This window comes from Oryx dammah, unplaced genomic scaffold (assembly GCF_014754425.2).
Source record: "Oryx dammah isolate SB20612 unplaced genomic scaffold, SCBI_Odam_1.1 HiC_scaffold_8, whole genome shotgun sequence".
NCBI lineage: Eukaryota > Metazoa > Chordata > Mammalia > Artiodactyla > Bovidae > Oryx > Oryx dammah.
The window spans coordinates 34348965-34374458 of record NW_024070192.1 but is presented as its reverse complement, the minus strand read 5'-3'; the positions used below and the strand labels follow the sequence as shown (position 1 = coordinate 34374458).

At 46.8% G+C, this 25494-nt stretch overlaps 1 protein-coding gene and 3 non-coding genes across 5 annotated transcripts; all 4 read right to left on the bottom strand.

Annotated features, from left to right (window-relative positions):
- Positions 1 to 120: 120 nt before the first annotated feature.
- CTC1 (CST telomere replication complex component 1) lies at positions 121 to 21961 on the bottom strand. Of its 2 annotated transcripts, none has more exons than XM_040243412.1 (23): positions 21902 to 21961; positions 18948 to 19111; positions 16122 to 16359; positions 15763 to 15971; positions 13608 to 13752; positions 11484 to 11774; positions 11254 to 11382; positions 10497 to 10729; positions 10201 to 10378; positions 9905 to 10105; positions 9264 to 9390; positions 8546 to 8660; positions 8082 to 8409; positions 7914 to 8003; positions 7456 to 7649; positions 6531 to 6592; positions 6261 to 6435; positions 5879 to 5956; positions 5002 to 5146; positions 4845 to 4909; positions 4444 to 4609; positions 4222 to 4348; positions 121 to 407 (listed from the first exon to the last, which is right to left on the bottom strand). In XM_040243412.1, the coding sequence occupies exons 1-23, from the start codon at positions 21932 to 21934 to the stop codon at positions 208 to 210; spliced, it is 3693 nt and encodes a 1230-aa protein (XP_040099346.1). In that variant the 5' UTR covers positions 21935 to 21961; the 3' UTR covers positions 121 to 207. The 2 variants fall into 2 exon arrangements, with proteins under 2 accessions (XP_040099346.1, XP_040099347.1); XM_040243413.1 differs by lacking the exon at positions 121 to 407 and adding an exon at positions 3573 to 4067.
- Positions 1834 to 1907, bottom strand: TRNAT-AGU. Its single transcript has one exon. It is a non-coding gene; the product is annotated as a tRNA-Thr (tRNA).
- Positions 2192 to 2273, bottom strand: TRNAS-AGA. The gene has a single exon. It is a non-coding gene; the product is annotated as a tRNA-Ser (tRNA).
- Positions 2782 to 2855, bottom strand: TRNAI-AAU. The gene has a single exon. It is a non-coding gene; the product is annotated as a tRNA-Ile (tRNA).
- Positions 21962 to 25494: the final 3533 nt, after the last annotated feature.

The window sequence follows — 25494 nt, the reverse complement described above, 5'->3', positions numbered from 1 at the left end:
TGCAAGTCTTTGACACTTCTATAACTGAACCCTCTCCTCCTGGAAGTCCCCTGCCCCCCAGATACTATCTGATCCCTTGTGTTATTCTTCTATGTAGCATTTACCTAGCATATCACATCATTTAATTTTAAAAACATTATTGTTGTGTTTATTTTTCTCTGCTGTATTCCCAGGATATTGAACAAAGGTGTTACAGAACAAAAGTGTTTAATAGAACACAGGCAAATTTCCACGTGGTCTTTTTAAGAGTCTAAGACTCACCTCCTCCAGAAAGCCTCCCCTGATCAAAAGCCTCCCCTGATCAATCTCCACAATCAGGCCTGATGAGGTGCCACTTCTTTTCTCCACCTTATCCCAGTGCCCAGTCACTGCCCTTGGGGCACTGTGCTGTGAATTCGTCCTCCTTCCTATGAGAAAAGAGGTCTGCCTTATTCATCTGGTTATGCACAGTGTGCAGTTCAGTTCTTGGCACAAATCTAGTCCCGGTGGTGCTGCTCCACTTACTTGACCTGTCATCTCGATATAGCAAGTCCTTCAAGCCAAATTTGTGCTCAGACATCTGGCAGTGATTCCCAGGCCAAGGATGGTGTCTAGACCTTTCTGCCTAACTTCCAAGAAGGTTCGGACCCTGTCAGCTGTGCACGGATCCTACTTCCTGCCTCCTTCTCTGCAGCATTTACTGCTACTCTTACAAGCTTGGCTTCAGTACTCCGGAAACGTGGGCTGCTCTTCCACCCCAGGCTCCCAGGAGACCCCACCAGATATGTTCTCTTCTACTTCCATTCTGTCCACAGGATCCTAGCCCTTTCATGTCGTCTTGCGGGAACCAGAGGACACCATACTAGCCGTTGCTGCTGCTGCTAAGTCGCTTCAGTCGTGTCCGACTCTGTGTGACCCCATAGACGGCAGCCCACCAGGCTCCTCTGTCCCTGGGATTCTCAAGGCAAGAACACTGGAGTGGGCTGCCATTTCCTTCTCCAATGCATGAAAGTGAAAAGTAAAAGTGAAGTCGTTCAGTCGTGTCCGACTCTTAGCGACCCCATGGACTGCAGCCTACCAGGCTCCCCGTCCATGGGATTTTCCAAGCAAGAGTACTGGAGTGGGTTGCCATTGCCTTCTCCGTATCACACATATAATTCTGAGGCCTCAAAGCAAAAAGAACTTTAATGAAGAACCAAGCAAAACAAACCAACTCAAGTTCTAGGGATGTCCCAGGGTAGAGAAAGATGTCAAGACTGTGGGAAGGCAGCCAGGGCTGGTTCACCAGCACCATCGCAGTGTGGCGTCCTCTGGGCAAAGGAAGGTGCAGGCCCGCATTGGATTCCCTCCCTGGTCACTGCGGAAAGTTTTGGAGCAGTCTAACGGTGTTGTAGAAGACTCTTGAGAGTCCCTTGGACTGCAAGGAGATCCAACCAGTCCATTCTAAAGGAGATCAGTCCTGGGTGTTCATTGGAAGGACTGATGCTAAAGTTGAAGCTCCAATACTTTGGCCACCTCATGCGAAGAGTTGACTCATTGGAAAAGATTCTGAGGCTGGGACGGATTGGGGCAGGAGGAGAAGCGGACGACAGAGGATGAGATGGCTGGATGGCATCACCGACTCGATGGACATGAGTTTGGGTGAACTCAGGGAGTTGGTGATGGACAGGGAGGCCTGGCGTGCTGCGATTCACAGGGTCGCACAGAGTTGGACACGACTGAGCGACTGAACTGAACTGAATGGAGCGGGGAGCTTCTCTCAAACGGTGATAACGGCGCTCAGAGCGCTCTTCAGATCTAAAAGCAGTGATTAATTCATTAGGATAAGAAAATAAACTCATTGTCCCTTTTGAAAGGCACCGCTGGGATTCGAACCCAGGATCTCCTGTTTACTAGACAGGCGCTTTAACCAACTAAGCCACGGCGCCAAAGACATACAAGAGTTCTTTGAAGGTGTATACACAAGTTTACCACATGGATCCTGGTCACAATTGACTTCTCTAAACTTAATTTTGATAAATTATTGCTTGACATCAAACATCCATTCAAGAGCAGCCCCCGATTTTGAAAGAAGCAAATTAAAGACCTCAACCTTAGCAAGAAGCACGTGGTTGGAGGGTGTGTGTGGCGCCGACTGGATCAATCAATCCCCGTAGAGGCCTAAGACAGAAGGCAGATAATTGTAGAGCGCGTCCGAGAAGAAAAATTAATGCGTAGTCGGCAGGATTCGAACCTGCGCGGGGAGACCCCAATGGATTTCTAGTCCATCGCCTTAACCACTCGGCCACGACTACATATGCGTTGTGGTAGCGCTCACTTCTCAGCCTTTCTTAGTCCCCAAGTTCCGCACACACTTTACCCCTTTTATAATTTCGTGCTTCCCGGGCTAGGAAACTGCTCAGCAAGAACACCAAAAAATATAATTGTGATTGACTTCACACTGGTAGCTCCGCCCCATCTTTCCGGGATGCTCCCGCATTCTCTCGCCCGCCTCCAACAGCGCGCTCTCAAGGAAGAGCAGACGCGGAAGCTACCCTGAGCCTGACGAAACGCCCTTCCAAGCCCTGCACTGAGAGGGCAATTTGGGTTTTGAAAAGCAGTGGGTTCGTTGTCGTTCGTGATTGGGAAGGTAACTAGCTCCATGGTACAAACTCCCGGGTAACAGCAGGTATTGGAAGGAGTAAATGTAGTCCACCAAATCGGTGGACCTCAAACTCCGGGCGATTGTGAACAACAGGGAAGCCTGGCTTGATGCAATTCAGAGGGTCGCAGTCAGACACGAATGAGCAAAAGTAGCCCTTTTGGCCCGTACGGGGATCGAACCCGCGACCTTGGCGTTATTAGCACCACGCTCTAACCAACTGAGCTAACCGGCCAGCTGCTTAAATGCCGTTCTTTGAATCACCACATGTATCACTGAAGTACCGCAAACCCACTTTTAAATACCCCAAACCTTTGCGATGTAGCAGGTTCCAGAGACCTCCCAAACACAAACTAAACAGATTCCTAATGCGCACGAGGAACCGTGCTCTGCAAAGCGCTTGGAGGCGTGGCCAGGTTCTACCTCTCTATGTAGCAAGCAGCTCCCAGGCAAGAAATGGCTGAACACCAAATGCATGAGCATCTCCAAATTAAAAAAAAAAAAAAAAAAAATGCATGAGCATCTCCAAATAACTCCTCCTGCAACCCCTAATTCTGTAGGTTCTTCCTGCCGGTCTCGAGGTGTTAATCAAGAATCTGCCTTAGGTCTGGCCCAAAGGAAACCCACAGTACTGACCCCCTGTCGGAGTTCCCACATCACGGGGTTCCTCACATGCCCTGCCCAACACTACGTACTTCCCTCTCTCCATAATCACCTTGTACTCAGCAACAACTCCAGGCCTGACTACTTCTTCCGGCCCAGCTTCGCTAACCGAGGCCATTAGGGAAATGTTGTCTAACCTGCACTCTTCTCCCTAATTGACTCCCTGCACAGCGTGACTTCACTGGACCAGAAGTTCTTTTCCAAACCAGTTTTGACACTGATGGCAAACAAGGCCAAAATGACGGTAAATGATGGGTGGGTTGCCAGGTCATGAGGCCTGAGACCCACCTGAGTGAAAGCGAGAAACATCCCAAGAGCTTTATTGTAGAGCAAGGGGCCTGTCAGGAGCAAACCCATGAAGAGCAAGTGCCTGCCACAAAGACAGAACCCAGGTGCTCAGGACCACCTGTGAGTACAGGTGCTTTGACACCTACTAGAGAGGAAACACAACTGCACTATGATTTTCCTGTTTCCACAATTTCCTCAAGGCAGGTTGGCATTAGAATACGGAGCAATAACAGCAGGGTAGCATTTTGTGAATCCAAGGATCTGGGGTCCTGGTTCAGTTTCAGAGAAGGTAAGGGCCATGACCAGGGAAAGGAGTTGAAGCCCAGCCTCAAGATCTCCAGCCACTGCAGTTTCGGTTAGCAGGAGGAAACTAAGGGCCCCGGGGCACTGGGGTGCTCAGGCTCCTGGATAGAGAGGCATGACAGTCGGATCTTGGGGTTCACACGAGTCAGGAAAGGGAAGTCCCCACACTGGAATTGCTGGAGCCGAGGAGCTTCTGAGACGGGAAGAGAGAAACACACAGGTCCTGTGCATGTGGTTTTCAGTCCCCACCCCCTATTCTCCTCCCAGCTTCAGAAATTCCCTGTCAACCCCCACTCCCTCTTCCTCCTGGGACCCACCAATCTACAGCCCTGCCCTTTGACCCTCACCTAATGGGATGATCTTGGAGGGTTTTCTCTCCAGCTCAAAAGAAAGCACCATAGGGCGGAGGACAGAGAAACTGGTACAGAGGGTCCAGAGGAAGAGGGTCAAGGGCTCATCCACCTCAGCTGAGGACTAGAAAGGGAAAGAGGTTTCATCAGGACTCAAGCTTCTAACCAAGCTCCCAGGAAAATGGCTATCTGAGCCTCCACCTCCCAGCCACATCTCACCTCAAGTTGGGCTCCAGGCCCCGTAAATTGCAAGGCCACTTTCCCCGGCCCTCGGACAAACTCAAGGAGGGAGGTCCACTCACTAGGACACAGCCCTAGAACTGCTGCCACTTGATGATTTCTACAGGTCACCACAGCTTCTGCAGTCCCATCCTCCACCAGGAGCCTGGGAGCGGGGGAGCAGGGGCAGTTAGGAAATAGAAACTCTGACAGCAAAACCCAGGGGGCCAGTCACCCAGACCCAACAGGACTCTCCACCTTGTTAGCTCACTATACCCTCATCCATCCATTCTAAAATATTTATTAAGCAATTCCCACCATTTAGGAATTGTGCTAACATCAGGACAGCAGACAGTCATGGAAATGGTGCCATGGGTGCCCACTTTGTGCTCTGCTCTCACCTGATGCTGGCCTGGCTTACAGATGTCTGAGTGGGGCAAGCGGGGCTCTGACGAGGACACCTTCCCTGGGATGAAGAAAGTAGTTGGCAAAATCCCCTCGCCCCCATCACAGCCCTCTTGGCACCCTGCACCCAGCTCAGCCTGTCCCTACTCTTACCTGTGGGCAGATGCTGGTACAGTGAGCACACACCCAGTGGAGATGAAGGCTGAAGACAGAAACGACATGGCAAGAAGCAGTGGCCCGAAATGGGGCCTTGTCACCTTGCAGAAGCTCGGCCAGGTAGATGTGGGGCAGGGGGACACTAAAGAGAGAAGGGGGGTTCAAGAAACAGCCAACAGAGTTCTAAAAGCAGAATTTGTCTGGAAGGACTCAGCAGGCGTGAGTACAGCAACAGTAGTGGCCTCTGGGCTCTCCTGGAAGCCCCAGGGCCCCTCCTTTCTTATTTTTTAAATTCTCTAAGTATGAAAACACATTTACAGGAGATATGGCAAATACAGAGCAAAGGTACATATAGGTCTACTATATACCACAATTTTTTTAAGTAGATAAATTAAGTTTTTTTGGTTGGAGTTGCAATATCAACATCTCAAAAATTAACAGAATGGACAGAAAAGTAGAAGGACATAGTAGACTTGAAATGCTCTATGAACCAATTCAACATAATTAAGATTTATATAATTTTCACACAATAGCAGGATACAAACGCAAGTTCCCCAGGGGCCCCATTTATTTTGATTCTTGATCTCTGATTGTCATCGATTATTTCTCAGGCTTGAAAAACCAAGATATTAGCCAAGAAACGTATTTGTATTTTGGATTGAAAACCCTTTAAAATCCCAGAACACTAAATCTTCCTGGGTAGAATGATATGTATGGACATTTTTCATTTGAAGCAGAGGAAATCCTTCTGACTACACACATTTTACTAGGAGGGGAGAAGCCTGGAGCTATGGAGAAAATTCCAGAGCCTGGAACAGGTGTGGGGTTCAGATGTGAGGCTGTGAGGTCTGCAGATGGGCTTTGGGCCACTGACCTGACCGGAGTATCCGGGGGGAAATGCAGGACCTGCACACAGGTCGGCGGCCGAAAGTAACAGTAAACATTGTGCGACCTGCAGGTGCAGCAGGGAGAGGGGAGGAGAAAGCAGTCAGTCTGAGGCAGGGGCCGGGACAGTGTCACAGGCCGAGCCACTCCCCCGAGGGATGGGCCCTGACCCTGGCACTATCAGCACAGAGGGCAGAGGCAGGGAAGGGCTAGTCTGGAACATACTGCAGGGGCAAAGGGCATACATGGCAGAGAAACACAGCAGACCTAACAGCAAAGAGAAGCTGTCATCGCCACACAGGTAGGGGCAAGCATTCAAGAGAAGCACATCAGGAAGGAGAGGAAGCCAGGCCATCAACACAGGTCTTCACCTGGAAACCCTTTTCTCCAGCTGGTAAAAGTAGACTCGGGCTCCAGGAAGAAGTCCCAGTGGGGGCGGCAAGTGTGGGTCTTCAATATACACATCCAAGTGAGGGGGAAATTTGTAGTCAGCAGTCTCCAGAGCTACAGTGAGCTTCACACACCGTCTCACAGCCCCAGAGCTCCCTACAGTAGGAATGGGGAGGGGTTAGTGGTCCCTCTCAGAATCACTAGGTTCCACCACTCTATTTCTTACCCTTTACCCAAACAGGTGTTATTACCAGGCTTCATCCAGAGATGTGACACAATCTCAGCTGAAAAAGACACCAAGGAATCTGCGAAACTGGAGGGTCAGAGAAATTGAGTGAGAATGGAGTCAGATCCCAGGACAGAAAGGAGTTACAGTAGCTGCTAGAACTTTACCTATGAGGTCCTGGAAAGGCTTGAAGTGTCTCAAACCAAATACTAAAAGTAACAGCGCTTACGGGAAAAACAGGGCTGTAGCAGATCACTACACACACACAAACCCAAAACCCAATCCAGCTTTGTACCCAGAGGCCTCACCAAAAAATACCCCAGCAAAGGTGAATCTCCACTTGCATTTACCCTAGAATCTCAGTCAGCCCATCATTCTCAGCTTTATACAGTGAGGCCAAGCGCCCACTCCTTCAAATCATAGGTCCTTGAAAACTTGCACTTCTAGGGAAGTTTTGTAAAAGTTACACATATAATCCAACATGGTGTTTGTTTGTTTGTTTACACAGAGGGAAGTATCTCTGCAGCGTCTTCAACTGCACTGCAGCTGCCCCCAGAAAAGCTTACAGGAGGAAAGTAAAGCTGTTCCTGAAGCTATAAGCATCAATTCTTGCACTATAGGAAGGTCCTTCTCTATAAAGATTTTTAGCTTTTGTCCTTGCTTTTTTTGTTTCTTATATTTCCTTTTACTGCTAAGCTTTGTTATCAATTGTGAGAAAGCCTGCTCATGATAATGTCAGTGACACGCTGAGCCAGGGGGCGGGGGTGGGGGGGCAGCGGTGGTAATCAGGTAAGAAACACAGCTTCTATCTTACACCACCATCCCTCCTCTAGGAGCTAAACCACATTCATGAAACATGAACTGTAGCAGGGGACAGACAATTCATCTGACACAACCACAGCAGAGGAAGAGAGCAGTCAAGTGAGCTGGAGAAGCTGGTGGACATTTACTTGCCACTGAGCAGGTCAGTCAGTGAGGATTCAGGCAGTGTCGGGCGGATACCCAGCACCTCCGGGATGTCCTGGGAGCTTGCAAGTTCCACAGTCCATTCATCCTGGACAGTGAGGCAGGATGCACAGCCAGCCAGCTCCAGAGGATGCTGTGACATGCACGATGAACCACCCTCTTCGAACAACATCAATGTCTGCCAGGAAATGGGGACATGACCATCTCCTAGTATGTCCTGGTCTGGAGAGAGGTTCCTCACAAACTATGACCCAATCCTGTTTCCTCTCTGGAGCCTGACAAAGGAAGTCAGGCTAGACTAGACATAGGCAGGCCTTCTATTTGATCTACATCCACCTTTCTTCAGGAGACCTAGAACTTCCTTTCCAGACCCCAAGCCAAAATACCCTTCCCCTTTCTGGGGAAGGGTGTGGGGAAGGGTGTGGTGAAGTGGGGCACTCACGGGAGGGCCAGAAGCCACGAGCCGGTACACATGCCCTGGGTGCAAGAACTCAAACCAGCGGACTGAGGAGCCGAGGAACAGAAGGAGGACCTGACGGGGAGAGCAGAGTCCCTCAGACGAGAGCTGGGGCTCAGGAGGGCAGGTCAGAGGTCCCAGGCCCTAGTTTACCTTCTGATCTGAGTTTTCATCTTCCTTGGGTTCAAGTGGGCCCCATCCAGTTCCCTCCTTCCTCTGGGTGCCCCCAAGCCAGCTCCCTAATACATGGAAACTGAGGGTGGGCTGGGGCACCTCTGAACTGGCACTTGGGGGCACAGAAAAGTTCCTCTTCATCAGTGCCTCCTTGTGGGACAGCAAGAACAGCCGGCTCTGTTCTATGTGGGGACCCTCTGGAGGGGAAGGCTCTGTCCGAGGAGGTGTGGAGGAGGTGGCTGAGTGAAGGACGGGTCTGGGCACAGACAAGATCAGGGCATCGGCCAGAAGAAACTGGACATAGACTCTGTTGGGAGAGACAAGGAAGAGGTTTCTTAGCGATGCAGGCATTGTGCCCCAGTGTTCCACCCCCTGCATGGAGACTTCCCCTTCCACTTCCCTGGTGGTGGGACCCAGAGGACAGCACCACCCTAAGGACCTACCTGGCCTGCTTCTTCTGGATGAAGTCTGTGGTGCTCAGCTCCTTCCAGGAAGGGAAGCTGCTTCTGACATTCCTTTCTATGACCAACTGGAATCTGTCTGCCCGTACCAGGCAACCTGAGAGGAAGACAGTTTTCTATTTTGGCAAGAGGAGAAGACTGTGGGCTGGGCAGAGAGAGGCAGCCCATCCCACAGGTCTCTTGCTCAATCCAGGCAGGAGCTGCACGCCTGACACAACGCAAAGGCCCAGGCCTGACCCCCATCTTGGAGGGGTGGTACCTCCAAGGGAAAAACTGTTCCATCAGCACAGCCAATCCCACCCCTGGCCTGATTCTTTCTCATAAATCCCTAAAACACCTGTTCTGAGGTCTGAGAAGCTTTCCTCTCCAGGGTTTCCCTGGCTACAAGCCTCAATAACTCCAAGACCATTCCTCTTCCAAACTAGGGAGGTGAGAAATGGAAGCTGTCATCCTGGTGTGTCTGTGAGGAGTTACAGAGGGAGAAATGAATGATGGGAATTGTGATTCTGGCCGGGAACCCCTGGCTCCTTTATACCACCTGCCCATACCAGCCTCTTAAACCACTCCCTAGACTTGTTGATCAACATAAGCCATTTGAGCATCTCTACTGAATCCTGGCAGAAGCTCTCTCCCACACCCTCCAGTTCAGAGACCCTCTTTCCCACTCCCATCATCTTCTCTCCACCACTGAACTCCAAACCTATGAGCCTGGGGTCAGTGAGGGGCTGCAAGGGCTGGGCCAGGAGTAGGCAGGACAAGGAACCGCTCTGGTCCCGAAGTCGCAGACACCCTTTACGAGATGAAGGCACCAGGACCCCAAGTAGTACCTGCAAGGAAATGAAGGCCTTAGGCATCAAGCTTCACTAAACAAATACACAAAGCATCTACCATGTGCCAGGCATAGTGTTAACTGTTAGAGCTACAAAATGAACCACAAAGACATGATCTCAGAGCTTAAAGAATTTATCCTGAAGTGGGATAGAAAGATTGGGGAAAATGCACCTGCATTCACACATTTAGCAGCCAGAGGGAAAGTTTACAGATGGAGGTTAGAGCTAGGAGACCATGGAGGACAAGACACAACAGGGGGTTTGGGTTTGACTTTATACACTCTGGGAGAAACAAGAAAGGATTTAAATTAAGAGTTTTATAAACCATGTTATATTTTACCCCACCCATTTCTAGTCATTGCAGGGGAGTGGACTAGAGGGGTCCAGGAAGAGATGGAGCGGTCTAGTTAAGAAGGCTAGTGCCATCAAAATGACAAGAAAGGACTATGGCAGGAGTAGTAAAAGTGGCAAACAGAGGAAGTCCCCGGACCCCTGCTGGAGCCACACTCACCGGGGCAGGGTGGAATGCAGAAGGCAGTAGACACTGCCAGGACCAGGCCAGGCGCTGATTGAGTTGCCAACTGGGCAAGTGAGAAGCCTCTGGGAAGGGCAGAAGGGTCTTAGGGTCAAAGGAGGCCCAGGCCCGGCGCTTTGCTTCCTCTTTCAGGACAGCCAAAGTAGGGAAAAAGCAGGGGGTCTGCAGCTGGGTGTACTGTCCAAGAGACAAGACATCAGGTTACGTGTCCCCTGTGCCCGGGTGTCCCCCAGGGTTTTAGATTTGCCACCCATACCCCAACATCTTCAGACCTTCTGGAGTGGACAGTGATGTGGGTCTTCAAGGATCTCGCCATGTGTGTTCCGACCAGGGCAGCCAGGTGGAATGAGAACCTCCAAAATCGGGGCCAGGATCTGTAGTCCCAGGCCGGGGTCCCCAGGTGACGAATACTTCAGGAACTGGTGGTATCTCAGCACGTGAGGACACAGCCTTGGCCACACAGAGAAGCGGAGTCACTTCCCCCACAGACTCTTCCAGAATATGGCTCCCTGAGACGAAGTGGCCCACCCCTCACCACCTCCCCAGCCCCAATCCGCATCCTCCTCACTTGCAGGCCAGATCCTCCAGGGCCTTGGTGGCCCACAGGTAGATGGGGAGTCCTAACTGATGCTCCCATACCAGCTGCTCATACAGGGAGGCCTGGGGGACTCGGTGGGAAAACTGAGTCTCAGGCACCTGATGAGAGAAGCCCCGGAGCAGAACGGCGCCACGAAGGCAGGGAGCTAATATGGGTCTTCTCGTCCCCCCGCCCACTGACTGCAGGAGGTGAACATCTTGGAGCTGCGGAGGCAGAAGAGGTGAAAGAGCAACTCAATAGTCCCAGACAGAGGTAAATGTAGTTTAACACTGCCTGGTTCATAGGAAACACACAATTTCTCCTTTACAGGTTACTTCCTTCCAGCTCTGTCTTGCTTTACATCATGACCCACTCCCCTGTGGTAAATAAGCCTTCACCTCCTAGGAGCCACACTCAGCCTTTCTGTGGGCCAGAGGGCTCACTGGGCTGCCTGAGGTCATCCTGGCCCCACACCTGTGCTTCAGCTCCAGCATCTCCTCCTCCAGTGAGAAGGTCCTTCTACAAAGGAGATGCTCTGGACCCACCTGCTCCTCCCAGGGGCCCAGTCTCCACTCCTGATCTGAGCTCTTGTCCAAATCATTATTTACAAAAGCACCTCGCACTCCAACACATTTAATTATCTTTATAATTTTGTTGTAGGGGTGTCGACCTGCTCCAAAAAAAAAAAAGAAAACTAACGAATAAAGGTAAGAGAGTCTTTGTCACCAGCCCGGACCCCCTCACATACCTCCAGACTGACTCCTGGTCGCACCACCCGCCTGAGGCCATGGAACTGCTGGTAGGCGAGGCAGAGCTCCAGCTTCCTGTCCAGCTCATAGAGGCCCGCAGGCTGATTCAGTGTGTCAGTGACCATTCCCTGCAAAGAAGCCGAAGGGGAGGTGATCCTCAGGCCCTTCTTCTTTGGAGACCCCACAATTCCTGCCCCCTCAGGCTCAGGAACCTCTCCCTCGTGCGCACCGTGTAGGATAAGAGTATGGAGTCCCGGACGAGACAGTCTGGACCTGGACCCTTCTTGTCCTGGGGGCTGCTGGGCCGGGGCAGTAACTGGGGGTCGGCCTCCAAGGGGACTCCGGCCAGCTCCAGTTCCAGCTCTCGCACACATTCTGGTTTCAGCGGCAACAGCTGGGAGGAGGGGCTGGTCATCCACACCCGGTAACGGTGACCAGGGAGCTTGGACACTCGCACTTCTGTCAGCACATAGGCTCTACCAGGACAGAGGGCTCGGTGCCACACCAGCTGGGCAGGGACCTGGCTTGTGCAGAAGCAGGTGACATGGTACGTGAGAGGCTTCCCATGTCCTGTCCCTCTGCAGGAGCTCCTTCCCATCACCATGTCACCTCAAGGACTGGCTCCTCGAGAGCCTTTCCTTACCTTTTTTTTTCTTTTCCTTACTTCTTTATCTTTCCTGTTTGCCAATTAAACCTTAAGCCTCAGAACTCTCAGGAACTCTCCCCTCTCATAGGAGATGGCAAACGTTTCCTAATCCCTCCCCCAAGGCACACACCATCGGCACAGCTTCCTCCAAAATATATAAATATTTTGTGCAGACAATTCTGCCCTTACATTTCCCCTATCCCACCCTGCCATACAGACCAGCCATGCAAACAACTTTCACTTATTTAATCAATATGAACACGGTATGTATGTATCCAGTATGGGGACGATGTTAAGTGAAATAACATAGACTGTTCTCTCTTCTCTAACATATATCAAACCACTGGGAAACACAGACACAAAACCCAAGTAATAACATGGAGCCATATATGATCAAGTGGCAAAAACAACACACATTTCAGAGAAAGAAAAGAGGTCAGGATGGGCTGGGATGATCAAGAAGGCCAAGTGACAGAAGCTGAACTTGCCAGGGTCCTGAAGGCCATCTCTGGTTTGCTGAAGTGGAGAGGAGAGAGGAAGGTGTTTTAAGCAAGAAAAAACAATATAGAAATGTTCAGAACTCAGAATAAGCAAGGCAAGGAAAACACTGGCCAGGACGGAGGAGGAATGTTCTTGGGGGTGGCAGGAGACAAAATGGAAGAGCCAAGATGAAGAAAAAAATCCAGAAATAACATGCTGAAGACTTTTAATCAATCAGAAAAGGAGAATCATCCAAGTAGGAACATAAATAAACCCCAGAAGGTATATGGAATGTACAAGGGGCCAACAATGGGTTACTGAAGAAATTTAAGCAAAAGGGGAAAAGTTACATAGAGAAGACCATTAATAAATATAACCATCTTTTAGGGCATGTTCCTCCCAGAGCACAAATGCCATTTCAGGGGCTTTGAAACACAACTGATGACTCAGGATACCTGAACTTCACAGTCCCAGGTGCTCAGCTTCACAGACCCTCATTTCTACTTGAAAACACCAACCAGACCTCAACGTCACCACTCATAGCTAAGACCTCACCGAGTTTATTGTTTATGCAAAACCAGTAGTTTACGATGGTTTGACTGAACACAGGAATTTACATACACACACTAGTATGCATAAAACAGGTAACTAATGAGAACCTAGTATAGCTCAGGGAACTCTACTCAATGCTCTGTAGTGACCTAAATGAGAAGGAGATCCAAAAAAGAGGTGACCTACGCATACATATAGCTGATTCACACTGACGTACAGTAGAGACTAACACAATATTGTAAAATTATACTCAATAAAAATTAATCTTTAAAAATAAAATAAATTATATCAGTTGATGTAAAAAGACTCAACAATAAGTATCAAGTTTTTTTTTTAAAGAACATGTTATTCCATGTTTTAATGGTGTTCAGATAAATACTTTTCTTGGTCATTCTTCTGGGGGAAAACAGGTGATTCTGGCAGTTTTTCAAAATGGGACACACGATACAGAAGCTGTCTCCTTGAATGAGCTACAGAGCAGGGAAGTCTTCTCCTCATCTCTACACGTAGGGAAGGTACCACCTGGACTCTTCCCTCAACTGCACTGTTCTAGAAACAAGTCTCTGAAGCTGTCCTCCGTTCCCACATGGTTTCTCCTATGATGCTATCTTACCTGTTAGGAGCCTGTACAGCCCTCTCACACCTCCACACTCCTGAATTGACCCTAAACCTCACCTGCACAATGACAGACACCTGGCTGCCAGCTGGGGAGGATCCACCAAGAAACAGGACAAAGTAAGCTTTCTTCCGACTTTTCACCAGAGCGCTGAATCGAATTAGATTCCCAGCAAGGTTTGGCTGCACATTTCTGTGCTTACTTCTAAAAAAGGTAGAGAGAAGAGGAGTCATTTTTTCTCTATCCCTCTCTTTTTCTTCCCCGTTACAAATGCCTTCCTTTCCACTACAATCTCAGTTCACTTCAGTTCAGTTGCTCAGTCATGTCTGACTCTTTGTGACCCCATGGACTGCAGCATGCCAAGCTTCCCTGTCCATCACCAACTCCAGGAGTTTACTCAAACTCACGTCCATTGAGTTGGTGATGCCATCCAACCATCTCATCCTCTGTCGTCCCCTTCTCCTCCTGCCTTCAACCTTTCCCAGCATCAGAGTCTTTTCAAATGAGTCAGCTCTTTATATCAGGTGGCCAAAGTACTGGAGTTTCAGCTTCAACATCAGTCCTTCCAATGAATATTCAGGACTGATTTGCTTTAGGATTGACTGGTTGGATTGCCTTGCAGTCCAAGGGACTCTCAAGAGTCTTCTCCAACACCACAGTTCAAAAGCATCAATTCTTCAGCGCTCAGCTTTCTTCACAGGCCAACTCTCTTATCCATACATGACCACTGGAAAAACCATAGCCTTGACAGACCTTTGTTGGCAAAGTAATGTCTCTGCTTTTGAATATGTTGGTTGTCTAGGTTGGTCATAACCTTCCTTCCAAGGAGTAAGCGTCTTTTTATTCCATGGCTGCAGTTACAATCTGCAGTGATTTTGGAGCCCCCCAAAATAAAGTCTGACTGTTTCCACTGTTTCTCCATCTATTTGCCATGAAGTGATGGGACCAGATGCCATGATCTTTGTTTTCTGAATGTTGAACTTTAAGCCAACTTTTTCACTCTCTTCTTACACTTTCATCAAGAAGCTCTTTAGTTCTTCACTTTCTGGCATAAGAGAGGTGTCATCTGCATATCTGAGGTTATTGATATCTCTCCCGGCAATCATGATTCCAGCTTGTGCTTCTTCCAGTCCAGTGTTTCTCATGATGTACTCTGCATATAAGTTAAATAAGCAGGGTGACAATATACAGCCTTGACGTACTCCTTTTCCTATTTGGAACCAGTCTGTTGTTCCATGTCCAGTTCTAACTGTTGCTTCCTGACCTGTGTACAGGTTTCTCAAGAGGCAGATCAGGTGGTCTGGTAGTCCCATCTCTTTCAGAATTTTCCACAGTTTATTGTGATCCACACAGTCAAAGGCTTTGGCATACTCAATGAAGCAGAAATAGATGTTTTTCTGGAACTCTCTTGCTTTTTTGATGATCCAGTGGATGTTGGCAATTTGATCTCTGGTTCCTCTGCCTTTTCTAAAACCAGCTTGAACCACCTCTAGAAGTTCACGGTTCACGTATTGCTGAAGCCTGGCTTGGAGAATTTTGAGCATTACTTGACTAGCGTGTGAGATGAGTCCAGCTGTGTGGTAGTTTGAGCATTCTTTGGCATTGCCTTTCTTTGGGATTGGAATGAAAACTGACCTTTTCCAGTCCTGTGGCCACTGCTGAGTTTTCCAAATTTGCTGGCATATTGAGTGCAGCACTTTCACAGCATCATCTTTGAGGATTTGAAATAGCTCAACTGGAATTCCATCACTTCTACTAACTTTGTTCGTAGTGATGTTTCCTAAGGCCCACTTGACTTCACATTCCCAGATGTCTGGCTCTAGGTTAGTGATCACACCATCATGATTATCTTGGTCATGAAGATCTTTTTTGTACAGTTCTGTGTATTCTTAATATCTTTTGCTTCTGTAAGGTCCATACCATTTCTGTCCTTTATCGAGCCCATGTTTGCATGAAATGTTCCCTTGGTATCTCTGATTTTCTTGAAGAGAAATAGGGATGTAAAATTTCCATACCCCAAAGCCATTATTCTAAAGGCCTCCTTCAAACTCTACCTGCCCTTAGATAAGGCTTCTCTTGAAGAATCCTGCATCATTTCCCCGATTTGGAACATTCCATTTGTATTACTTTCTATGCCTTTCTTTCCCTCCCTCCACTGATCCACTGTCCTCCCAGTTTTACAATGCTCCCTCCTCCCTTGGATGGAAGAATTACCTGTGCCTGAGCAGGCGGGAAGCCATCTCTGGGTAGACAACAGGGATGGGGGTGAGAGGGCCAGGTCTGATGGTCAAAGGAAATACTGGCACGGGGGTACCCCAGAGCTCCACGTGCCCCCCTCCTGGGGACTTCATCGGAGGAGGGAGGTAACTCCAGCTGGGGAACAGAAAGAGATGGCCCAACCAAGAAAGGTCCAGATCTATGAGCTAGAAAAGACCACAGGCAAGGATTAATCAGGATCCTGGCACCCAATGCATCCTGCTCCATCTTTGTTCCCTCAGAGACTTAACTGTCTTGCTCCCTAGATGCCATTCTTATTAGGATCTGAGGCATTTGACCACCCCCTTCCTACTCACCTCACAGTCCAGGGCACCAGTGTTGTCTCTTATATAGAGGCTTCCATTCCTGCACTCTTGTTCCAAGTTCCCTGATAGGTCTGTAAGTGTCCCTAAAAGTAACAGTCGTTCCCGGGGCAGGGAGACCCCACGTGGTCCAGCCTCTTGGGCCCAAGCCTGGTTCACAGTACTGCTCCAGGACAAGTGGCTGCAGCATGGGAGACGCTGGTGGGTCCTGAGGTCCTTTACTGAGACAAAGCTGCAGAGTGAAGAGAACAGAGGTTCTGTATAGCTATGTCCAAGTCTATGAATTATCCTCACCCTCCACAAATCCCCCAAGATCCTGAGGAAAGATCAATGCCGAACGTGGACTAAGACAGTTTGTTTTATTGATTAAAGGGAAAAAAATTGGGAGTGAGGGCCTAAGAAAATGAGGAGGAGATCTGGGTCCAAAGACTGGGTGGTACCTAGGGAAGCCGAGAGGAAAGTCTGCTGAATGAGATCCTGAACAAGATCGTGCCACAGATACAATCCAGAGAAATGGAGTGGGAATGCAAGAGTGGCCTGAGGGGATGAGCATGTGGGGAGAACGCTTTGGAGAAAATACAAACTGTTCCCTTGACAGCATCTCAGCTCTCAGCTCCCACAGAGAGCTCCAGTGGAGACACTAAGACATCTGCCTAATGGCTCAACCTCATTGGCCCCAATCAGGTTCCTTTCCTAATCTAGAATATCATAGCACTGGAGACTGGCTGGGAGGTTGAGGCTGAGGGGGAAGTTGGTATCATGAGTTCCCAGCTTTTAAGAGATGTTTGAGACCAGCCATTCTCAGGCAAAGTGCTGCAATACTGCTGAGTCAGTATCCATTGTGAGATATCTCACAGAGAATGTAATACAATTTATCAAAGTAGTGACAGTCACACTTGTGTAATACCATTATTCCACTCACTTACATTCCCATGGTTTTTTTCCCCAGTGGAAGAGAAACAGGATAAGGTTACAAAACATAACAATGTATTCTCCTTGTTGCCCTTATGAACATAATCCCCATGTGAGTGCTAAAGATTAGAAATGCTATTTTAGATTGTCACTCCCCTTCTGCATTGGCCTCATTCTTTCCCAGTGACTTCAGAGCAAATAAAAGGCAAATCAGACACTAATATGCGGTGTGCCCCTGCTATGCACATATTATATTGGGTCCATTCATGCTCAATATTGCACTGAATCTTCATCAAAAACCCCTGGAAATACCACCAATGAAGAAATTTAGAGGTTCAGATACACAATAGTGTAGGTGGCAAAGCCAGGCATGTCTCACTCAGAAGTATTTCTATCCTTCCCTACTTCTATAAAAGCCTAAGAAAAAGCAGCTAGAGAGAACTGTTCCTTCACCCAAAGCACCTGCAGGACAAAAAACAGTAAGGACAGGGTCAGTCTTCGTAGATTCTTCAGGGTCCTGTCCTCCAACTTTCAAGGCCTGCCATGGGACCTGATATACAGCATGCACTTAATGAAAGGAAATGGAAAAATAAAAAATTTTCCTGTCAAATAATAAATTATTTTACCTGTCAAATAATTTTTACTTTATCCTCACCCACCATCTTCTACATATTGTGCTAGCTACTCTACATTTATCTTGAAGAATAATAAGAAACTTAAAAAGGCTGCAAGTTTCCTAAAAATTGCTGATTTACCACTTTTCAATGATTCTTTTTGATTTTCAATTATTGGGAAACAACAAATTAAACAAACCTAAACAGATTTCTACCTTTTTTAAACAAGAAAAAACAGTGATATATATATTCACTTGACAGAATACCATACAGCAGTTAAAAATAAGACCTAGAGTTAGCAATGTGAATAAATCTCAGAAGGTTAAGCACAAAAAGCAAAATCCAAAGGATACATAAGGTACTGGACCATTCACACAAAGTCTGAAGTCATGTAAAACCACTATATATTGCTTAGGGATAGATACATGAATAGAAAAAAATATAAAGATATTCACAAGAATTCTCCCATATTCCAGATAGTGGTTACTTTTATGAAAAGATAAACAGGTTTCTTTTTGGAGGACGTTTCAGAGCTTTTAACATGTTAATGAGCCTCATGACTCTCCTAGAGAAGATTATCACATCCAGTGTTTCTCAAGCATGTTTGGCATGGAACCCTTTTCCTATGGTACTTTATTAACATTGCCTAGAACAGTTTAGGAAATGGTACATGCTTGTGAAGTCGCTTTGGTCATGTCTGACTCTTTGGGACCCTATGAACTGTAGCCCACCAGGTTCTTCTGTCTGCCCAGGCAAGAATACTAGAGTGGGTTGCCATGCCCTCCTCCAGGGGATCTTCCCAACCTGGGGATCAAACCCACATCTCCTGAAGCTCCTGCAGTGCAGGTGGATTCTTTACTGCTGAGCCACCGGGGAAGCCCTTAGGAAATGGTAGTGTAAAGTTTTTAAAAATAAAATAACCCAGCTTCAGACCTCAAACTCAGGTCTCCCAAAATACAATGATCTGCACTTGCTGAAGTCACTGTCTATATCTTAGTTTCCTAGCACAAACAAATGAAATAATATCAGCCTCTCTTCCCACTTTGAAGGTTCTTTTCCCATATTATCTATCTTCTCAACCACTTCCTCTTGTCTCTAAACACAACTTGAGCCAAATAAGATCAACAGTTAAAGGAAAGCAGCTTGATGGAGAAGGAGAAGGATTGGCAAAAGGAGATTTTATTTACACCACCTTTTTCTCACCTCAGCAAGTTTCCCCTCACTCATCTCAAAAGATAAGTCCTTCGTTTTCAATCCCAAATTTAACTTTCCTGTGAACCCCACCTCTTCTTACCTGTAGCTGAGGGGCAGTGTTAAACCCTGGCTCTTTCCCTGGGACAACCAGGTAGTCTTCACACAGTCAATGACCAACTGAGTTAACTGGACATCAGGCTCCTTGCCAGGTGGACACAGGGTCTCTTGGATGAAAGCCTGGGCGACCTCAAGCCAGGCTTGCTCCTGAGGAAAGTAAAGCTAGTTAAAACACCTTCCTGACTATCCTACCCACCAAGGAAATTTGGGAAAGAATAAAGGAATAGATTACAAAAAAAAAAAAAAAAGTTAAGAGGGAATGTAAATGAATATGTAAAGTAAAGGAGTTTAGAGTTTGAAGAAACCTCAGACGTCTTAGTTCAGACAGACAATCAGCTTAGACAACTGCCCGTTCAGCTTTGGCCTTGCCTCTTTAACAAAACCGTACCAATCCTTAAAGCACTCAATTAGAATAAATATTCCTTGTGAAGTCTTCTCTGAGCATCTCCGAGAGAATCCTGCTCCCTTCCTTGGGGCTCCCACAGTACCTTGCACATGCATCTATTAAGAGCAGTGACCAGCAGTGGCAGCCCATCTTATATGGGGTCTGATTCTAGTTCTTTTTTTTTTCCCCTCTGGCCATGCTGAATGGTTTGTAAGATACCAGTTCCCCAACCAGGGATTGAATCCAGACCCTGTGCAGTGAAAGCACCAAATTCTACCCACTGGACCACCAGAAAATTCCCAGGGGTCTGATTCTAAAGCCAGCAAGTAGAACAAGACTGGTCAAAAGTCACCCTCAGAATCTGCTTGCCAAACAGGGGACACAACTTCAGTCCCTGGTCTGGGAAGATTCCACATGCCTCAGGGCAACTAAGCCTTCCAGCTGCAACTACAGAAGCCCTTGCACCACCTAGAGCCTGAGCGCCACAAGAGAAGCCACCGTAATGAGAAGCCCATGCATCACAATGAATAGCACCCACTTGACACAATTGAAGAAAGCCCTGGTGCAGCAAGGAAGACCCAGAGCAGCCAAAAACAAATGAATAAATTAAAAACAAATAAAGGTTTTGTTGCTATGTTAACTTTAAAAAAATAAAGTCACCTTCAAAAAAATCCTTTAAATTGCTCATATAGTACATAGTACTGTATAGTAACGTATATGGAAAAGTGCTTAATAGATGTTACATGAAAGAACATAGACAGTATAATTTTTAATCATTCCCCCCTTTTTTTTTCTAATTCTTTTATTAATCCCCCCTCCTTTTTTAGTGAAGTGTATACATTTGAGGTCCTATAAATGAATTATATATAAGATACAATTCCCCTGGAATTGTTTCCTTTTCTAATAATCTAGTAGATCTTAACCTTGTAGTTTAGGGGTTTCCTAAGAAGGACAGGAACCATCTTTGTGTATGTGCCAGATTTTGTTGCCTCTGTATATAGATAACTCTAGGGGAGGGGACCAGTCTGGCATACTCTCAGTGCTAAGCAGGTTTATTTAAAAATTCTGACAGAGTTCAACAATACTTAGGGGTAGGACCTTTATCCTTCTTGATCCCCAGTGATAATCTTAAACCATTACAGCTTTATCCCTGTTCCTCCAATGTTCTTCTATCGTCAGTCCTCCACATTCAGTTAATCTTTGTGTGCTGTGTGTTCAGTTGCATCAGACTTTTTGTGACCCCATGGACTGTAGCTCACCAGGCTCCTCTGTCCATGGGATTTCCCAGCAAGAATACTGGAGTACGTTGCCACTTCCTAATTCAGGGGGTCTTCCTGACCCAGGGATCGAACCCGTGTCTCCTGGCAGATTCTTTACCATTGCGCCAAATGGGAAGTCCCCAATTAGCCTTTAGCAGCTTTAGGTGGTTCCATCTATTGAATCAGAATCAAGGAGTGGGTGGGGTGGGGTGGGGAGGTTGGCAACAGTGTATATTGAATTTGGGTCTTCTGTAGGGAAAGGAAGAAGTGAAAGAGGACATCCATATTTCAAGGTAGAACTATTGGGTTGAGGATATTTGCAAAGCTAGTGAACATCATAAGAGCTGTGGATTTTGTGGAAAGTTCAGTGTTGGTATGTAGGCTGGCCAGGTGGAGAATCTGGTAGGCAGATGGATATAACTGGGCTCAGGAGAGAGATCTCAGCTAAAGTAAAGATTTAGGAAAACCAGGACCCGTCACTGGCTATTAAAGCCATCCAGTCAGTGGATGAGGTCGAGAAAGTATTAACCTGGGAAGTTTACTTAATTTAGATTTTATCTCAATATCTTTTTAATGTCTTCACGTTTGGAACCTCAACATTGCTGCGTGGTCGGGGGTCACCACCACCTCTTAAGACATATAAACCACAGTCTTTTAACTGATACTCACTAGTCCACTGTCCACACTCCTAAGGAAACAAAAATGAAACTCAACCGATCACTCTTTCGCTTAAAACGCTTCAATAACTCCCAGTTATCCTCAGGTTGAAGTCACTGCCTACCAAGACTTAAAGACTGTCAGCTCTGACCCTTCCACCACCACCCAATTGAACTTCTTGAGTTTTTCAAAGACATTGCTCTATTTCTAGCCTTTGAACAGATTTTTGCTTGCGCCTTGAAACCTCTTTTATCTCCTTTGTTTTTCAAACCCTGCTAAATCGTACACGCACTTCGGGTCTTAGAAGCTTTTCCGGATTATCGGTTACCCATTTTCTCTACAGTTACGTCAGGGGTCTCCCCCAGGAACTCACAGGCCCACAGGTAGCCGTTAGTGTGATCCTGGCTTCCCACTGGGCTTGAAGCCTAAACATTGGACAGAGACGTGTTTAATGCTCACAGACGGCGCCGCAAGCATAATGGAATAAATACGCAGAACCAGTGAAACGGGCACAGTCCCTCTTCCCCGGGAGAGGCCAGCGACGTCAGGGAGGCAAAGAGGCAAGGAAGAGGTTACAGGGGGAAAAAAAACCTGGAACAACAAAAAAAGAGACGAGGGACAGAGAACAGCACTTACAGAGCCAGGAGCCCCAGGCCGGCAGGCCGCCATGACGCGACCGCGACTCCCCGCTGTGCAGCCCGCGGAGACTTGAAGGAGGGCTCGTTCGTGACGTCATCAGCGGGCGCGCTCCTGGCTCCACCTCCGACTCCTCCCCATTCAACCTCAGTACCGCTCTGCTCTACTCCCACCCCTCTCCGCTACTCTTGCATACCTAATCTCTTCCCCAGTGATACCTTGTCTTGCATCTTTGGGATGAGGGAGTTTAGGAGCGTAAATACAACCGGCCTGGCTGATAACGCCTAAGCATCTTTCCATCTTGCTGATCCTGCCAAGTAGAGGAACTGTTTCCTCCTTAATGCAGCCAGAGCACATCATTCTTTTTTTTTTTTTTTTTTTACTGTCAGTCTCCATGTTCTAGAATTAAGCTCCACGAGAGCAAAGATTTTTATTTGCTTTCTTCACTGCTGTACCCCCAAAGTCTAGAATAGTGCTGACACATAGTTGCATGAATTCTGTGCACTCCACTGCCTATTAAGCCATGGGTTGATTGGTTGGTTGACTAAATTAGGAAGAGAAGAGACTTTCATTAGTAAATACACAAAAATTTATCAGGTTCTTGTTTGACAAGTACTGTTCTAGGCATCAAATACAAAGAAAAATAGATTAGGTTAAAACTTCTAGGTCAGTTCAGTTCAGTCACTTAGTCGTATCTGACTCTTTGCGACCCCATGAACAGCAGAACTCCAGGCCTCCCTGTCCATCACCAACTCCCAGAGTTCACCCAAACTCGTGTCCATCTAGTCGGTGATGCCATCCAGCCATCTCATTCTCTGTCGTCCCCTTCTCCGCCTGCCCACAATCCCTCCCAGCATCAGGGTCTTCTCCAATGAGTCAACTCTTCACATGAGGTGGCCAAAGTATTGGAGTTTCAGCTTCAGCATCAGTCCTTCCAATGAACACCCAGGACTGATCTCCTTTAGGATGGACTGGTTGGATCTCCCTGCAGTCCAAGGGACTCTCAAGAGTCTTCTCCAACACCACAGTTCAAAAGCATCAATTCTTCGGCACTCAGCGTTCTTCACAGTCCAACTCTCACATCCATACATGACCCCTGGAAAAACCATAGCCTTGACTAGATGGACCTTTGTTGGCAAAGTAATGTCTCTTCTTTTCAATATGCTATCTAGGTTGGTCATAACTTTTCTTCCAAGGAGTAAGTGTCTTTTAATTTCATGGCTGCAGTCACCATCTGCAGTGATTTTGGAGCCCCCAAAAATAAAGTTTGACACTGTTTCCACTGTTTCCCCATCTATTTCCCATGAAGTGATGGGACCAGATGCCATGATCTTAGTTTTCTGAATGTTACTTCTAGGTACTCATAGTCAAATGGGGGAAATAGTAAAGTAAAATGTGTAGAATGTGAGTTATAGATACTGTGGAATGCAGGGGTGTCCCTTTTACATAGTGAAAGCCTTACTGAAACAATGATTTTCTATTTAAAAAATTGAGAGAAGTGAAGGATTCATATGATGGGGATTACAGAGAAAGAATGGACAGGTGAAACAACAAAGGCTTTGTGGTGGAAAAAAATGCAAGAAGTCAGTGAGGCTGGAGGGAAGGAGGGGAAATTAAAGGTATGAAGTGAAAGAGGAGCATCAAAGGCCATTGTATACTTGCAGCAGCTTCAAATCATTTTTAGAGCAAGATAGAAACACATTTGTTATAAATAACTTGGCACCACAATGTATAACTAGTTCATATAATAAGGAATACAGAACTTGTATTGAATGAAGTTGAATTAGGGGATACCATAACTTGTAGAATTAAAATTTCTTTAAATTTAATTGTATTTTTTATTGAAGTATATTTGATTTGCAATGTTGGTGCCAAGTTATTTATAAGGCAAATACATGTTTGCAATTATTTCCCATGATTACATCAGAGATATGGCCCTTCCCTTTTCATCAATACAACAGGAATGAGAGATTCCCCCAGAGGAGGTGAAACCTCTCTCTCACTCCACTCCAGCCACACTAACTCCCTAATTAGAACACCAGGAGCGGCTGGAGGGAAAGAAGTCCAGGAGTACTCAGATGCCAAAAGTCAACAGGTGGTGTCTGTCAGAAATGAGTCACAAGTACAGCCTGGAATATTACCTACCAAACAGCTAATAACTGTTATATCTGGGACAGGGATGGAATTAGGGTGAAGTAAGTGAGCCACCTAAAATATATTAAATGCTGTATCCCAAGTGCCTTACTTACCTCACCCTAGGCTTGGCCCTATACTGGAGAAGGGAAGAGAATGGGGTAAGAAAGGGATAAGGATAAAGACTTTTAACTTTTTCCTGAGTTTCCTGCCTTTCTTGACTCTTTCAAAGACCACATACCAGTCCTAGCACTCCATTCCAGCTTTCTTGCCCTCAGGCTTCAGGTTAGGTTTGGCTAATGCGAGACAGAGACATTTTGCAGGGGGATTCAGGGCTGGAGAACCCACTGTTTATTCTATTTCTCCCTCAACACTGAGCTTGTGGCAGTAGCTTCCTAGGTCTACTGAACACCCTTCTTTCGTGGCTCCACTTCTCTCCCAGCTCATAACAACATTTCTCCCTTTGTACTTTCAAGCTTGGAGGTGCTAACCACTTATGCTGTTGCTAGGTTCTGGGTGGCCCATTGCACTTTGTTGTTCCTTAATCCTGCCCATATCTCTTTAAGTAGACTATTAAATTCTTACTGACTAGACCTTTCTGAGTGTGCTGTTTTCTGATAGGATCCTGGTTAATACAATCATGTATGTTTGTACTTGTTATTCAGTTGCTCAGTCCTGTCAGACCCTTTGCAACCCCATGGACTGCAGCACACCAGGTTTCCCTGTCCTTCACCATCTCCCAGAGTTTGCTCAAAGTCATGTCCATTGAGTCCACTGAGTTGATGATGCCATCCAATCATCTCATCCTCTGTCACCCCTTTCTTCTCTTGCCCGCAATCTTTCCCAGCATCAGGGTCTTTTCAAATGAGTCAGTTCTTCACATCAGGTGGCCAAAGGATTAAAGTTTCAGCTTCATCATCAGTCCTTTCAATGAATATTCATTTTAGGATGGAATATTTATTTTAGGATGGATTCGTTTGATCTCCTTGCAATCCAAGGGACTCTCAAGAGTCTTCTCCAGCACAACAGTTCAAAAGCATTAATTCTTCTGCGCTCAGCTTTCTTTATAGTCCAACTCTCACATCCATACATGACTACTGGAAAAACCATAGCTTTGAATAGATGGACCTTTGTTGGCAAAGTAATGTCTCTGCTTTTTAATATGCTGTCTAGGTTTGTCATAGCTTTTCTTCCAAGGAGCAAGCGTCTTTTAATTTCAAGCCTGCAGTCACCATCCACAGTGACTTTAGAGCCCAAGAAAATAAAGTCTGTCACTGTTTCCATTTTCCCCCCATCTATGTACCATGAAGCGATGGGACCAAATGCCATGATCTTAGTTTCTTTTTTCCTTTTAAAAAAATACAAATTTATTTATCACGATCTTAGTTTTTTGAATGTTGAGTTTTAAGTCAATTTTCCCCACTCTTCCACCTTTATCAAGAGGCTCTTTAGTTCCTTTT